The following is a 16,014-nucleotide window of genomic DNA, read 5'->3' on the forward strand; positions in this document are numbered from 1 at the left end:
GCGTCCCCAACCTGCGCCCCTTCTGCTTTAATTAAAACCATCCTGGAAACAAGGGATCCCTACAAGAGGCTTTGACATGAGGCTGCCCCCTGCACCCAAGAGGGTTTTGGGGGTTGGCACGGGGGCGAGAAGCCCCCCGAGAGCCAGGGCCAGCTGTCAGAACTGCGGGGGGACAGGGGGCAGGATCCTAATTCACTTTGGCGGTTCCGAAGCATTTTTGTCCCCTCTCGCTGGGGTTTGGGACATGGACGCCCTCCCGTGGCTTCTGTCACACCAGCTCCATGAGTGCCTTTCACTGCTGAGCACAGAGGGGCGAGGGGTTTTACCCCTGCTCGGAGTTTTTGGGGGGAGGCACATTTGGGGTGGGGGATCTATAGTGGATCAACCCCGTTGCAGAGCATCCCACGTCCCCCATCGCCCCTGTAGCTCTGGGAGCTGCAGAACCAGCCAAACCTGGTTCCCTTCGGGGTTTTTTCAGCTCGAAGGTGAATTCTCCAGGGTCGAATGAGCAGGGAGGTTTTATGCCAGCTTTCCTCTGATGTTCCCAGCCACCGCCTGCAGATTCTCCCCTGTCTAGTACACCCAAGGCAGCAACCCTCCCCTTTCCCTGCCCACCACTTCTCATCCAGCCTGCACTGCCTGAATCCCTCGGAGGCACCAAACCCGCTGCATCAGGGGATGCAGAGAAGAGGCAGGTGATCACCCATACTTTGCTCCTTTAAACAAAGGAATATCACCCAGTTGGGATTTTATTCTCAGTTCCTCCTTGGCCACAACAAGCTCTGCTGCATTTTTTTTTCCCTTTCTATTATTTTGCCTTTTCCTGGTGATTCCCACCAGCTGAAGGCCCCCCTCCCCTGGTGCACAGCAAAGAGATGGCCATCCACGTCTCCTCCTGGCGTGGCCAAATCCATCCTTCCCTTCGAGCCAGGGGATCACCCACCCTCAAGCCAAGACCCTTCCTGGGAAAAATCCCGGCTGGGACGTCACAGCAAGCTTCACCAGAGGATTCTCCTCCGGGTCTCTTGTATGGCCTAGCCTCAGCCACCATCAGCTGTGTGACCCTTCCAGCTGTCCCTGGGGATGCTGATGGTCTGGTCTTGGGGCTTCAAGGATGGACCTTCAGAGGGGAGAAAAAAACACCGACAGCAGCTCTGAGCATTTGTGGCTGTGCATTTGTTGGGGTATTTCCCTATTCCTAGGTCTGATGGCCTGGGAAAACCTGGGACTGGGCACGATTCCCCACCAAGCTGGGTTCATGCCTGGTCTTTTCATCCGAGAGCTGAGACCCACCAGCCCCGTGCTGCTCCCCAGCCCTGGGGAGGGGGGACTCTCAGATCTGGCAGTGCAAGGAAGGGTCTTTCTGGACTTCTAGTTACTGTCACACAAAGAATCCACTCAAAATTCCTACCTGCTGATGGAAACACCCGGGGGGAAGACACTGAGTCTCACCCCCCCTTCTCCTTGGTCTCTGGTCCCCGTGGCTGTGTCACCCCCAGGTGCAGCCCACCCGGGTGGGGGTCTGCGCAGCAGTGGGGGGGACAGCCAGCGGGGCTGACTCACGGTCCCAGCGGATGAGATCTGGCAGGGAGAGCGCAAGCAGGAGCAGGCAGCACTCTGGCCCTGAGGTGCAGGCAGCCTGGTGGGCTGCATCTTTACCCCGAGAACAGTGATGCTGGGTTTGGGTGTGCTGGGTGTGCAACCAGGCGCTGGCGTGCACACGTGCTTGCACGCCCATCTGTGCTTGTGAGCATGCACGGGTGTGTTGATGCGTGTGCAAGCCCAGGTGGGTGCACTGATGCGTGCGTGGGTGCGTTTGGGCTTGCATCTGTGGGTGCATTTCTGGTGCAAACAGATGCATGAGCTGGTTTCGTTTCCTCCCAGGACCGCTCTGCTCGGGGGCTGTGCGAGGATGAGCCCGTTCCCCACCTCCCCGATGCTGAACGAACCTGCAAGGCCCCAGGGGAAGGTTGGGGCTGCGAAGGCCCTGGGGTGCCCAACTCCAGCAGCGGGTCCCAGGCTCTTTCCCACACGCTGTAGGAGCAAGGAGGTGCTCCCTAAAAATAAGCCAGGCTTTGCAACCGGCTCCGTTGGCCACTGGGATCTCCCTGGCTCTGTCCTCTGACTTTCCCATCCCCTGCGGTCCCCTTGTTCCCTTCACAGACATCTCCATCACCTCTTCCCAGTCCCCTCATCCCAGGGAGAGCATCCTCCCCTCCCAGCCACGCAGGGCTAGGATTCGGGCTTGTTTTCTGAGCTCTCTAAGTCCCTTATCTAGGAGAGGGGCAAAGGTGGGTGGGAAGGGTTCCTGCCCCCCGCCAGCATCCTTGGGGGTACCACACTCAATGCAGGGAAGTCGGCTGCAATCTCTTCCCGCGCAATGACATTCTTCAGAGCCTCCCTGGGCCACCAGAGCTGCTGGCATCGTTCCCCCCCCACTGGTTTTTGGTCACCCATGCCTTGGCGGGGGGATGCCAAAGTGTGGGAAGAAGTGAGGGGTAGCCAAAAAGCGGAGGGAGGCCGGTGCCCGGGCTTCCTGCTTCGCTGTACATGGCGGCAGCAGCGCCGGGGCAGGAAGTGACAACGACCTCGGTGTCGGCGAGGCACCATCGCGCTTCGGCGTTCCAGCGGCCCGCGGCGAGCGTGGCCTCTCGGTGGCAACGGGGGGGTTCTCTGGTCCCTGCTGGAGCTGCTGCCGGGCCAGCACTGCCCTCCCAGCACCCATGAGCCTGCACCCTTCCCCGGAGGATGGACATGCTGGGGATGGAGCCGATACCCGACTGTCCCAAGGGACCAGCATGGCGGGAGATAAGGAAACGTGCCAGGATGTCCAAACACTGTTCCCTCTCTCCCATCCCTCTTTCCATCCCTGTCACTTGCTGGAACAGACCCCAACACTGAAGGCACATTTGCAGGCAGGCAGCAGAGCCCAGGGCCCAGGCAGCTGCCTGCAGTGGGGCGCTGCCATCCCTCCAACACCCTGTAGCCTCCCAAAGATGCCAAGATGCCGCAGCCAGCCAGGGAGGGAGACGGTGGGGAGGTGCCCGACTCAGGGCTACCCCTGCTCTCTGTCCGCCTTGCTGCAGCCAGGCCCCACCACCCTCATCCCCTATCATCATCATCATCACCATCATCATTATTGTTGTTGTTATTGATACTATATCATAGAATCATAGAATCATAGAATGGTTTGGGTTGGAAGGGACCTTAAAGATCATCTAGATATTATGTCACGTTATATTATGTTATATTACACTATTATTTATTATTTTGTTATTATTTTGTTCTTTTAGCATTTTATCATTGTTTTATTATTAGTTATTGTCGTAGTATTGTTGTTTTATTAGTATTTTAGTATTATTTTAGTGCTATTTTGTGTCCATGCGAGCACCCACCGAGGAGGCACCCCCGGCCCACGCACAAGCCCAGGGCCGGGGCTGCAGGCAGGCAGCACGGCTCGCTGCGGGCGCTGGTGCCGGGTGCGGGTGCCGGTGCCGGTGCCGGTCCCGTTGCCGGTCCCGGAGCGGGTGCCGGTGCGGGTCCCGGAGCGGGTGCGGGTCCCGTTCCCGGTGCGGGTCCCGGTGCGGGTGCGGGTCCCGGTGCCGGTGCGGGTGCCGGTCCCGCGGCCGGCGCGGGTCCCGGTGCGGGTCCCGTTGCCGCTGCGGCGGCCCCCGGCAGGTGGCGGCCCCGCGCCGCGCCGTGCCCCGCCGGGCCGGGCCGGGCCGAGCCGTGCCGGCGCAGGCGCGCTGCTCGGGGCGCTCCGATTCCGGGCGCCGCTTCCTTCCAGCAGGCCCCGCCGCCCCGGGCGGACCCCGCGCCCCTCGCCCGGCCCCAGCTGGGCGGCGGACGCGCCGCTGCCCCCCTCGCACCCCACCTCGCACCCCGCCTCCCCCGGGCCCCGCCGCACCGGCTCCGCGCCGCACCGGGCTCGGCCCCGCCGGGCGGCGGCGGCGGCGGCTGCTCCGGCAGCTCCGGCTTCCTCCGCCCCTTCCGCCCCCCCGCGCCCCCCCGCCGGCCCAGCCGAGCCCGGAGGCCCCCGGCAGCGCCGCATGGAGCAGCCGGCGGCGGGCTGAGCCCCCTGCCCGGAGGGAGGTGAGTACCGCTCCCCGCGCCGTACCGCGCCGGAGACCCCCGCTGCCCGCGGCGGGGCGGGGGGAGGCATCGGGGGGTGCTCGCCCACCCCCCCCCGCCCCGCGTCCCCCCGCCTTTGCGGGCGGGACGCGCACCCCGCGGCGGGGGGAGCGGGGCCGGGGGCCGGGAGCGCGGCGGCGGCGGCGCCCAGACAATGGGGCCTGCGGGGCGGGCCGGGGCCGGGGGCTGCGGGGGGCTACAGCCGCCTCCGTGCCGCTTGACCTGGGGGGTGACCCCCTCGCGGGCCGCTCTGCTCCCGCTCCGCCGCTGTCCCCGCGGACCCCGTCATCCCCCAGCTCGGGGGGCCGCAGCCTCCCAGCTCCAGCGATGGAGAGGGCGAGGGACCCCAGCAGCATCCCCTTCTCCCGGGGGGGCTGCGCCTCGCCCCCGAGCCCGCTGCCCGGCAGGGGGGCTGCCGCGGCTCCCTCCCGCTCCATCCCCAGCCCATACAAAGGCCGGGACGGTTTCGGTACCGTGAGGCCGAGCCCCGAGCTGCTGGCGGGGTTTTTGAGAGCGGTTGGGGCGGAAGGAGGGAGCTGGGTCCGGGCGTCAAAAGGGGCTGGCAGCAATTTTTTTTTTTTTTTTTTTTTTTTGGTCAATAAGGCGGTGACGGGTTATTTATAGCCGCGGCTGTTGCTTGTAGGTTTATCGAGAGCGAAAGGGGCCATGCCATTGTGTGGAAAAAAAAGTAAAGAAAAAAATAAAATCGAGGGAGCGGGAGGAGGGGGATGGCTGCCTTCCTCCCAGGACAGAGGGCATCTCGGCCCCCACACTCCCGTGGGGTTTGTTCCCGCCGGACCCACGCAGGAGCCCATCCCAATCCTGGCAAGGCGGTGAGCGGACGGAGAGCACCATGGAAGCGTGGCAGTGGGATGCAGGAGGTTTTGGGAGCATTCCCGGGAGGCCCCCATTCTCCCGTCCCTCGTTGAGCATCAGCGGGATGGTGGTGATGAAGCAAAGCCTCGTGGTGGGGAGCAGCACTGGGATAAGCCCCCTGGGATGCCGTCCCCGTGAACCCAGAGAGTTTGGGGTGCGCTTCACCCTGCAACTGCTGCCTCTCCCCCCGTCTTTTTGGTTTTGGGTGGGTGTTTGCAAAAAAACCCTTTCAACCGCATCCTGGCGTGCCCCAAGCCCACGCCGGGGTGGCTTCACCGGCAGCCGCTCCTCTCTGCACCACGTGCCCATCCCCAGGGATGCCCTGACACCCTCCGGGACTTGGGAAGGAGGTGCTGGGGCCATTTGTGGGGTCACGAGACGGGAAAATCGCCCTGATAAGTTTTTTTGTAGGAAAGAGGAGGACCAGGAAAACCCCTCCACGATGGGGATCCGGATGGGGATGGGGATGGAGATGGAGATGCTCTGGCTGGGAGCATCTCTCCAGGCCTCCACCTGCCTCTGACTATTCCCCAGGTGCCTTCTGCGGTCTGAACAGCAACATCTTCTCTTTTTCTTTTTAAAAGAAGAAAAAAAAAAAAGGAAAAAAAAGAAAAGGAAGACACCCCCCCATCCCCTTTCCCCCAGCAGGGCACGCAGTCGAGACTGGGTCGGGGGAGCAGCAGCGAAACCCTCCCTGCGAGTGCAGCCAGCGCGCTGATGAGATAAAGGAGGAACGTTTTTCTTTCGATTAGAGTAATCGTAGGTGTTACTTGTAATAACAGGAGATAAGATCTTTTGGAGAGAGTGAGGATGTTGTCTGGCTTTGGGTTGGTTTTTTTTTGAAGTTTAAAGAAACTCAGGTTGTTAAGTGTTGGGAGATGTTTTGGTGAGGGTGAGGTGGATGAGCGGAGCAGGGTGGATGCGGATGGCGCCCACATGCCTGTTTCTGATGGGAACGAAGCTTTCCTGCCATCTACAACTAAACTTCATTTAAAATAGAGTCATCCTTAGCTGGTGGTGGGCAGGGTCTGCTCCCCATTTCCCTCCAGCTAATTGGGTTTGAAATGGAAATGTGGCATCTTTCCCCCAACCCATCCCATGGTGGTCTTTGGTCTGGGGGTCCCAAATTCCCCCCAGGCACCGGTCCCAGCCTGCCCGTGGGTTTGGCACAGCACGATTTTGGCAGGAGGAGGAAATGCCCGTGATTAACGAGAGGAAAGCTTTCCCCCGGCTCGTTTCCCCCGTGCCCTTTGGATTATCAGGGTGGCAAAGGTATCTGACATACCTGCCCTGCCCGCCTTCCCCAGCTCTTGGCTGCCGAGCCGGGCTTCCCAGACGGAAATCCAGGAGCAGGGCTGGGAGGGAGACGGTGAGAACCAGCACGTACCCTGGCCCTTCTCGGGGTGTAGCATTGGGCTCAGGTTCCTCACCAGGGTGCTGGGCAGAGCACCTCGAAGGATGCTCAGGCAGAGGGTGGGGAAGAAACAGAGGCGGTTTTTGGCGGAGAAAAGGCTGATGGGTTCCTCTGTGCACCCCGGCTGCTTTCCTGAGCCCCTTTTTGGGGATGGGGAGTTCCCAGGGGGAGCGAAATCCCCGCCTGGCAGGGCTGAAAATAGCCAAACCTGGCTCTCAGCTCCCCCGAGTTGGTTGGGTTGCTCCCTGGCTCTTTTTTTAATTATTTTTTATTTTTTTTAAGCTGACTTCTGCTGCCACACATCCTCCTTGGGGAAGGACCTCTGCTTTAGGAGAGAAGGGACGATGCAGTGTTTTTCCAGAGCTCTCTGGTGGGGAAGGCAGGGGGTGCTGCCTTTAGGCTCTGGATCTGCGCCAGCCTCACTGCATCCTTCTCCCAGCCCAGCATCCCATAGGGATGAGCCTGGACGGCGGAAGCGAATGCGGGCACGAGGTTGGGGCTGGCCTGGGTGACGGCGGGTGACGCGCTCGGCAGGAACCGCTGGCTGTCACATGAGGCCACCGCAGGCAGCGGCGCCTTTGGGGGGCCGGTTGGCAGCAGCACCGGAGCTCGGTGCTCTCGGGGGCGTGTGGTTTCCTCCTCTTCGGAAAGCCTCGGCTTTGAGGCAGAAATTAGGTGACGATTAAAAAAAAAAAATCAGGCTGCTGCTTAAAAGTCACCCTCGGGAGGAAGAAAGTCTGCACCGAAATACAGAAGAGGCCCTCAGGGGCTCTGCAAAGGGCAGTTCCTGGTGCTGTTAACCGCCTCCCCCTGTAAAACTGATAAGCAAATTTCTTGTGCTATATTTATAACAATGCCACCGTCTGATGCCATGAATGTCCACGGTCTGGGAAGGTAAAAATGCTGGGACCGGCTGGAGCGTGTTCCTCTTGGCAGGGTTTGCTGGGACAGTTTCCTCTTCAAAAGAAAGAAAAAATACTCTTTATAAAGGCTCGAAAGCCCAAAGGCAGGCTATAAATTTTGTATCCTCTCTGCGTTTATAAAGTATAAATGCTGGTGACATTCGTGAGCTGAAAGCCCAAACAACCTGCCCTCGGGACTGAAAGGATCCGGCTCTCGCGTGAGGTGGAAAATGGCTTTTCCAACCTCCAGATGGGCTGCAGTCCAGGGATGGACCCTTGGGCATCCCTTCCAGGTGATGCTCCCTGGCATCCCGACCCGGCTCCGGTGGGCAGAGCTCAGCCAGGATTTTCCAACGGAGGTCACGTCTCAGATGAAACCTCCATCCTCCTGCTTTTTCTCTTTTGGTTATTTTAAAACAGCAGTGTCAGAGCGCCTGGCCAGTGGGAAGTACTGACTCAGCGCTTCGGGGATGAGCGGCTACTTGAGCAACACCCGCGGCCAGCTCCTGCTCGGCATCCCCACGGGGTGCTGGGTGGGGGCCGGGGCTGAAAACCCTGGCAATGGGAAATTCTCTCTGCAGGGACACAGGGACACTTTCTCTTAAACTAGCTCCTTCCAGACTTTAGCTGAATCCCTCTAGGGACTGATGGGGTGGTGTAGTTTATTCCCTATTTTTCTTGGGCTGCGTTTCGGACTGGTGGTATCCAGACCCTTTGCTGAAATTTTTGCTCCACGCCAGGTGTAATTCAGAATTTAACCAAAAATCAGCTTGAAAACGAAGAGAGTTTGAGTTGGGGACATTTTGGGTGGGCCTGCAATCCCAGCTGATGCTCTCCGGTCCAGCATCATCCAGTGCTGCCCTCCCTTGGGTCCCAGCCACCTCCGTGGCAGCATCCCCAGGCTCACGAATGCCATCAAGTTGGGTTTGGGTGCCATCTCGAGAGGTTTTCTTCATCAACAGCCCTGGGGCTGGCTGGGAAGAAAACTGACCCGATGCAGGGGGCCCAGACGCTGTGGTGATGGGCTTCACTGAAAACCTCAGTGCCTGGCTTCGGGTCCCCAAACTCTGTCCTTAGGGTGAGTGGCTGAGCCTCAGTTTCTCCTTTCTGGTGCCAAAAATAAAGTGACTTGTGGCATGTTCCTGCTCTGGGGGAAGGTGAGGGAGGTGGCAGCAGTGTGATGCCTTTTCCCCAGGGGTCCAGGCATGGCTGCGATGGAAACAGGGCTGCGTTCGTACCCGCTCTCTTCCTCCCCGTGGTTCTGCCCCTTATCTTCTTCTTCCTCCTGTCTCTGCTGGCCTTGCCCCTTGTTTCAGTTCCTCCTTCCCAAAATACTTTGAGCTGCTGACAGTAGGGCTGTGAGAAGTGGCTGCTGATGACCCTGAATTTATATGATGAACCTGGGTGGGTTTTGGGGTATGCAGGCAGGGATGCCCTGCCTGCATCCCACGCATCCCACTCTGTGCCCCCAGCCTGGCACGACCCCAGTGCCCTGGCCCAAGAAAGCCGGGTTTGATGCCGGGGCCGGTGACTTCATCTCTTCCCGGGGGTCAAAGCGGCAAGAATAAAGCCGGGTTTGTTCCCCTCCCACGCGCCGGGGCAGGATGCGACCCAGCCTGGGGCCTCGGGGTGCTGCCAGAGGGGGGAGCACGGCACCCCCAGTCAGTGCATCCCACTGGGATTTAGGAGCCAGCGGGAACTCCTGTGTCCTGGAGTGCTGATGGGTTTTATTCTGCAGGAAATAGATTTATTTTATTTCCTTTGGATCCCAGGCCTGGGAAGCTCCCAGGGCTGGATGTTTCCACACATGGGTCATCAGGCGCCGTGGGAGAGAGGGGCTCCAGCAGCGCAGCCCCAGTGCTGCCAGGGAAGGGGCTGGGATGCTTGCTGAGGTGTGAGCCTAGGGCTTGGGGGAGCTGCTCCCCGCTGGCTGGATCCCCTCGCCGCCCCATGCCTCAGTTTCCCCCTTGGTGCTGCAGGGGCCACGAACTGCCTTGCTGGCAGCCTGCTGGAGATGGGTAGAGAAGGCTTTGCAGGGTGAGGCTGGGGGGATTTAGCAAGGCAGAGGCTGTCGTACACGTGTTGCGCAGAGGGTTTGAAGCTTCTGTTGCTGCCGGTTCCCAGCCGGCCGCCACAGTGCAGTAACCACCCTGGGCTGGGGAATGGGCTCCAGCTGCTCCTGGAGGTCCCATCCCGGGGCATCTCGGTCCCTCTGTATAGTACCATATTTTTCCTTGCTCTGTTGATGCAGATGCTGTGGTGGCCATGCAGCAATATCCATGCAAATACCTTATAATCCGGGTGAGCAGCTCCGCACTGGCCCAGTCCCCAGCTGCAGTGGGGCTGAGGGGACCCGGAGCTCCCGCAGATGGGTTTTCGCATCAGTCTGGGGGGTGTTTTGGAAGTGGTATCTCGGACAAGACCTTTTCCCCTTGGCAGTAGAAGAGATGCTTGTGTGGTCCGGGGAGCATCCTTTGCAGGGGGCTGCTCCCTGTGCATCGTCCTTACGCAGCCCTCCCCGCCATGCCCGGTTCTCAGTTGTCCTTTCCCCCTGCAGGTCTCATGGTACCAAGTGACGTGTCCCCCCTGTGAGATTCGCATCCCCCAACCTCCTGAGAAGATGTCAGGGATGCAGGTAAGCGCCGGGTGGGGGGGAGAGGCAGGGATGGAGCAGGCTCTACAGCCTGTCCATCTGCTTCAGAGATGGCCCCAGTGTTGAGGAGGGACATGAGGACACTTGTCCCTGTGCCTCTGCAGAAGTCTGGTACCATGGGGACCTGCAGTTTTGTGTGTTCACCCCTGTCCCTGTCCCCGTCCCAGCTGAAAAACATGATGTGAGCTCCCAGGGCTGCCCAGAATTCCCCAAACTGCTTCTGGTTTAAGTGAAACCCGTTTGGGTTTGCGTCAGAGGGACGGGAGCCCTGCGTGCCCGTGGGGAGGGTTCCCATGGGTCGGCAGGGGCCAGGGTGGGAGACGTGCCCAGCCAGGCTCTGACATTGTCCCCCTCTCCCCGGCCAGGCTGTCTGGCCGTCCGGTACAGAATGTATCGCCAAATACAACTTCCACGGTACCGCCGAGCAGGACCTGCCCTTCAGCAAAGGAGATGTCCTTACCATTGTCGCTGTCACCAAGGTAAGGCCATCGCCTCCCCACGGCCCCCCCCCGGCTGCTGCCGCCTCCCCGCTCCTGGCATTTCCACGGGATGCCGGGAACATCCCTGCATCCCATAACACAGTGTTTGCCACACTGGTGGGATCCTCTGGTCCCGCTGGAAGTCCCGCAGAGCCAGCAGGGCAGGAATCGGGCCACGCAGTCGGTTAATTAATTCACAGCCTCGTTAGTTAAGGTTTCTCCGAAATGTAAGCCTCTCAAGTGCCTCCCGGGAGGTGGAGGAGGGAGGGGAGAGGCTCGCAATCGGGGAGTGATGCTGCGCTCTGTGCTGGGGGAGAAAAAGAGAGGGGCCATGGGTCGAGGGGCTCCAGGATGCCTGGCAGCCTGGGAGGGGGATCGCAGTGCCCTCCACAGGGCCACCAGCATTGGGACTTGCCGGCCCTAGCACTGACCCCGACATTTGTGGCTGTCCCCTGCCCACCCCATCCTGCCTGCAGCCAGGCAAGGGGTGCCGGGTGCTTGGGGCCACGCAGGCAGCTGGCTGGGAAAGGAGGGGCGGCGCTGACACCCCCGTGGGCTCCTTTGGTGGGATGCTGCCATCTCCGGGGGCCACATGCTCATGGGGACATCTCTGCTGTCCCTGCAGGATCCCAATTGGTACAAGGCGAAGAACAAGGTGGGCCGGGAGGGCATCATCCCCGCTAACTACGTGCAGAAGCGGGAAGGAGTGAAAGCTGGGATCAAGCTCAGCCTCATGCCGTGAGTATCCGCCGGGGCTCTGCCAAGGTGAATTTGGGGGGAGCTGGCTTGGTCTGGAGCGTTCCCACTGTGTCGGACCCCGTGTCCCATGTCCCAACAGAAGCAACATACCTCGCAGGGCTTAGTGAGGTTGAAAGGCAGAAGGGGCAGGGGCTTGGGCTTTCCCAGCAGTGTTGATTTGGGGCCTGCTGCTGCTGGGGAAAGCTCTGAGCACCTCTGGAGCTGCCTGCAGAGCCAGGAGGATGATGGATGGTTGGATTGCATTTCAAACTGGGTCTTTTACCCAAAGTTGTGGTTGTAAAGGCTGCTGGGAGAAAGAAGGGGGGTTGGAACGGGCTCTGTACGGGAGGGATGTGAGATAGGGAGGCAGATAGAGACAGATGGATAGATGGTTTTGATGTCCCTGCTACATCCCAGGGCCACCAGTGACCCCCAGTCTGGAGGAGCCAGGGCTGCCGTGGGGAGGAAGCCCCCAGGGGTGTGCGGAGGGGCTGAGTCCTGGGTCGGGGAGCAGCACGCCGTGGAAGGAGCTGTGTCGTGGGGTGGATGGGGGCAGCAAGGAGGAGCACAGGCAAGCTGGGTGTGTGCAGGCAGGGATGAAGGCTGCTCCATGTTCCCATCCCACCCAAAAAACGGCCCTGCGGGGGTCTGGCCAGTGCATCCCCAGTCCTTGACCTGCCCTACGTGCCCTGTTGCAGGTGGTTTCACGGGAAGATCACGCGGGAGCAGGCAGAGCGGCTGCTGTACCCACCCGAGACAGGGCTTTTCCTGGTGCGGGAGAGCACCAACTACCCCGGGGACTACACCCTGTGTGTCAGCTGCGAGGGGAAGGTGGAGCACTACCGCATCATTTACTCCTCCAGCAAGCTGAGCATTGATGAGGAGGTCTACTTTGAAAACCTCATGCAACTGGTGGAGGTGAGGTCTCACCTGCTAACGGGAGCTGCCACCGTTCCTGTCCCCGGCCTGGGGACAATAGGTTTGAGGTTGGGGGGAGACATAGGGGGACAGCTTGTGGGGCTGCAGGTCTGGAGCCCAAGAGGTGGTGCGACCTTCTCTGCTGACCCCATGGGTTGGGGCTGCTGGGGACAGAGCACTGGGGCAAGCGGGGGGACGGGGGCAGCATGGAGGGGGTGGCTGGATGGGCAAGGCAGGATGCGCAGGGGACAGGGACCAGGAGGAGGGACAGGGACCACCCCCACACCCCGAGCCCCGCTGGTCCCATCCGTGGCCTCGTGCTGCCACCTGGTGGGATCCCAGAACGCAGCATCGCCTTGGCGGGGACCCCCCACCCCAGGGTGTCACCCACGCACCACCGCCCATCACCCATGGCCGTGACAGCCCCACGGCAGGTCTGCCTCTCACCTGCATCTCCCCCCCCAGCATTACACCACGGACGCGGACGGGCTCTGCACCCGCCTCATCAAACCGAAGGTCATGGAGGGGACGGTGGCAGCGCAGGACGAGTTCTCCCGCAGTGAGTGGCCGTGCCCCTTCCCTGGCTCCTGGGGACCCCCCAGCACCCCCTCATTCTCCTTTCTCCCCTGCACAGGTGGCTGGGCCCTCAACATGAAGGACCTCAAGTTGCTGCAGATCATTGGCAAAGGGGAATTCGGAGGTAAGCCCCGTGTCCCCAACACTGCAGTGGCCCTAGGGTGGGGGGCTCCTCTGCAGCCCCCCCCAGCGTGATGGTGGGGCCCCGGGAGGCCAGGATGCTTCCCAGTGCCTCCCGTGCCCATCTCTCCTGGCCCACAGACGTGATGCTGGGGGATTACCGGGGGAACAAAGTCGCCGTGAAGTGCATTAAAAACGATGCCACAGCGCAAGCCTTTCTGGCGGAGGCGTCCGTGATGACGTGAGTGTTACCGGGGGGGGACACAACACAAGGGAGGGGGCACCTCTGTCCGTACGAGCAGAGGTGGGTGGTCCCTGATGCCCTGCAGGGACCGTGGGAGCCCCCGCTTCTCCCCAAAACCCTGCCCTGAGCCCTCCTGCGCCACGCAGGCAGCTCCGACACAGCAACCTGGTGCAGCTCCTGGGGGTGATCGTGGAGGAGAAGAGCGGCCTTTACATCGTCACCGAGTACATGGCCAAGGTGAGGCCCCCACACCGGGCACCTACCCTCCTGCTCTGCCCCCTTAGCCCCCTCCAGCATCCCCCCAGGGTCCCAGGGCTTCACCCTGGCAGACCCAGCTGGGTCATCCTGGCTTGGGTGACATCTTCCTGGAGCCACCGTGGTGTTTGGAGGTGGCATCGCTGGCTGGTGGCATCATCCCCAGGTCCTGCCCCACGTGGGAAGGGGTGGCGGGTGGGAGGCTGACGTTGGTGGCACCATCTCTCTCTCTCCCTCCAGGGCAGCCTAGTAGACTACCTGCGGTCGCGTGGCCGGTCGGTCCTCGGTGCAGACTGCCTACTGAAGTTCTCCTTGTAAGTATGACAGCAAGGCACCAAGGGTTGGCCGTGTCCACCACCCTGACCTGCACCCACTGGCCTTTTGGGGCCACCTCGCTAATCTTCTCCCTCCCACCCCAACCAGAGATGTCTGTGAAGCCATGGAGTACCTGGAAGCCAACAACTTTGTCCACCGAGACCTGGCAGCAAGGAACGTCCTGGTCTCGGAGGACAACATCGCGAAGGTCAGCGATTTTGGGCTGACCAAGGAAGCCTCCTCCACACAGGACACGGGGAAGCTGCCGGTGAAGTGGACGGCGCCAGAAGCACTTAGAGAAAAGGTCAGTGAGCGCAGGGTGTGGTTCTGGGCTGCAGGGACCTAGTGGAGGCTGGAGGAAGGGGGCACATCCTGGGCTGCACCAAATTTTCCACCCAGAGATGGTACTTGAGCCCCAGTTCCCACTGTCTGACTCCCAAACAGCTGCCCTGAGGGCGGGGAAGATCTGTTGCCTCCCATCCCTGCCTGAGCCCACTCACGGGGCCTCTCTCTTCCCACCCCACAGAAATTCTCCACCAAGTCAGATGTGTGGAGCTTCGGGATCCTCCTCTGGGAAATCTACTCCTTCGGGCGAGTGCCTTATCCGAGAATCGTAAGTGAGGACCATCCCCCTCCCCTCAGGGCTGGTTTTTGAAGGGGGCTGAGTCCCCGTTTGGGCAGGGAACCCCACACCCCACATCCTGAAACGCATTCCCTCTACCCCCAGCCCCTGAAGGACGTGGTACCCCGCGTGGAGAAGGGCTATAAGATGGATGCTCCCGACGGCTGTCCTGCCGTTGTCTACGAGGTGATGAAGAAGTGCTGGACCCTGGATCCCGGCCATCGGCCGTCCTTCCACCAGCTCCGAGAACAGCTAGTGCATATCAAAGAGAAGGAGCTCTACCTGTGAGGGGGGGGCTCACCCACCCCAGCAGCCGGAGGGGACCCATGCTGGGGGGGGACCGGGGTGTGGGTGGCCCCCCTGCCCGGCCCCGGCACCAGGAGCGGCCGGAAGGGAGCCCCGGGGGGGTTCCCCCTGCTTCAATTCTCCCGGTTGCTTCCAAACTTCCAAATCAGTCTTTTTTTTTTTTTTTTTGTCAGGTTTTGGCAGTTTTTTTGGTCTCCCTGGCTCTTTTTTTTTATTTTGGGGTGGGTTTGGTTTTTTTCCTCTGTTTGGGGGGGTTTTTGTTGTTTTTTGTTGTTTTTTATTATTTCAAGCAAGGCCCAGCTGAGCGCTGGGCATTTTACTAAAGTACGAATCTTATTTTTTAATGTAATTAAAAGAAGAAAAAAAAAAAGAAAAAAAGTGAAGAAGGTTAATAAAAGAAGAATAATAATAAAATAAATAAGCCAATGAAACGGACACACGAAAAGGAAACCCCAGCGACAGAAGTGATGGTTAAAGGGGAGACGCTGGACTCGCCGCCCGGTTGGGAGAGCGCGGCCGCATCCCCACGAGACGCTTTTTTTGGGTTGTTTTGCTTTAAACTCGTTGCAATGTTTGCATGCTGTCTCCAGAGGCCTTTTTTTCCAGTCCTGTCCAGTGCTTTATTCTCATGTAATGCTACCGACTGTGAGATTAAAACTGTAATAAAAAACCATTCCATACGGACGCGGCACATCCTGCCTCACCGCCCTTCTGTCTCCGGCTGTGCTCCCATGGGGTGCAGCCCTGGGGGGAACACAGCACCCTGGGAGTCCTAGGATCCCCTGGCAGGGTACAAGGTGGGGATGGTCCCCCCATCTCTGCCTGGGGTCCCCACATAGCTGGGATGAGCAGCCTGGGCATCACTTGGCACCATGCCACCCATGAGAACTAGCGAGGTTGTGACAGTGATGAAGCTGCCAAGTGATGGCAATGCTCCTATTTAAGCCAGGCTTTATCTTCGACCCTTGGAGATGCTTGGACCAGGTGGGGAAAGATCTGGCGATGCATTTTGGGGCTGATCCCTGGACCTTGTGGACCTTGTTCCCTGCCCTGCTTGACTCAGCCAAGGGGCTAAAGATGGGACCCAACATGTCCTGGACCCCCAGCGCCAAAGGAGGTGTTCCCACAGAGTCTCTGCTCTCTTGAAAGGTGTTGGGTGGAGGTGGCGTCTGGCACACAAGGCTCAGCAGGTTTAAAATAGTTTCTTTCAACCAAGGGAGAATTATTCAGTGTTGAACGATGCACGGGTCACTGGCTTTGCTGGCTGCCTGGTTCGCAAGCCGGAGTCGGGAGCTCTCGTTCTGTTTGGGGCCAGAATTGGGACTGAGACTCCTCTTGGTGGGGGTTGAAGGGAAAAATTGGGAGTGCTGGGACAGCAGGCACAGCTCAGGCCTAGGTGGGACAGGTGGGATGGAGGATGGAGTGACGCAGCCTTCAAGAGCCCTCTGATGCGGAGGGGAGATGG

General features: G+C 60.2%; 1 protein-coding gene across 1 annotated transcript; it reads left to right on the top strand.

Annotated features, from left to right (window-relative positions):
- The first annotated feature begins 3,969 nt into the window (after positions 1-3,969).
- Positions 3,970-15,231, top strand: CSK (C-terminal Src kinase). Its single transcript, XM_087743820.1, has 13 exons — positions 3,970-4,092; positions 9,881-9,958; positions 10,342-10,455; positions 11,081-11,193; positions 11,892-12,111; positions 12,577-12,670; positions 12,746-12,811; positions 12,949-13,048; positions 13,198-13,288; positions 13,547-13,620; positions 13,730-13,925; positions 14,148-14,234; positions 14,349-15,231. The coding sequence occupies exons 2-13, from the start codon at positions 9,944-9,946 to the stop codon at positions 14,529-14,531; spliced, it is 1,353 nt and encodes a 450-aa protein (XP_087599946.1). The 5' UTR covers positions 3,970-4,092; positions 9,881-9,943; the 3' UTR covers positions 14,532-15,231.
- Positions 15,232-16,014: the final 783 nt, after the last annotated feature.

The sequence above is a fragment of the Nipponia nippon genome, unplaced genomic scaffold (assembly GCF_047370975.1).
Source record: "Nipponia nippon isolate SJK-2023a ecotype South Korea unplaced genomic scaffold, ASM4737097v1 scaffold_9, whole genome shotgun sequence".
Lineage (NCBI taxonomy): Eukaryota > Metazoa > Chordata > Aves > Pelecaniformes > Threskiornithidae > Nipponia > Nipponia nippon.

Coding starts and splice junctions, on each gene's coding strand:
- CSK (XM_087743820.1), top strand. Junction 13,049..13,197: donor GCGGAGGCGTCCGTGATGAC/GTGAGTGTTACC, acceptor TGCGCCACGCAG/GCAGCTCCGACACAGCAACC. Junction 13,926..14,147: donor CAGAAGCACTTAGAGAAAAG/GTCAGTGAGCGC, acceptor CCCACCCCACAG/AAATTCTCCACCAAGTCAGA.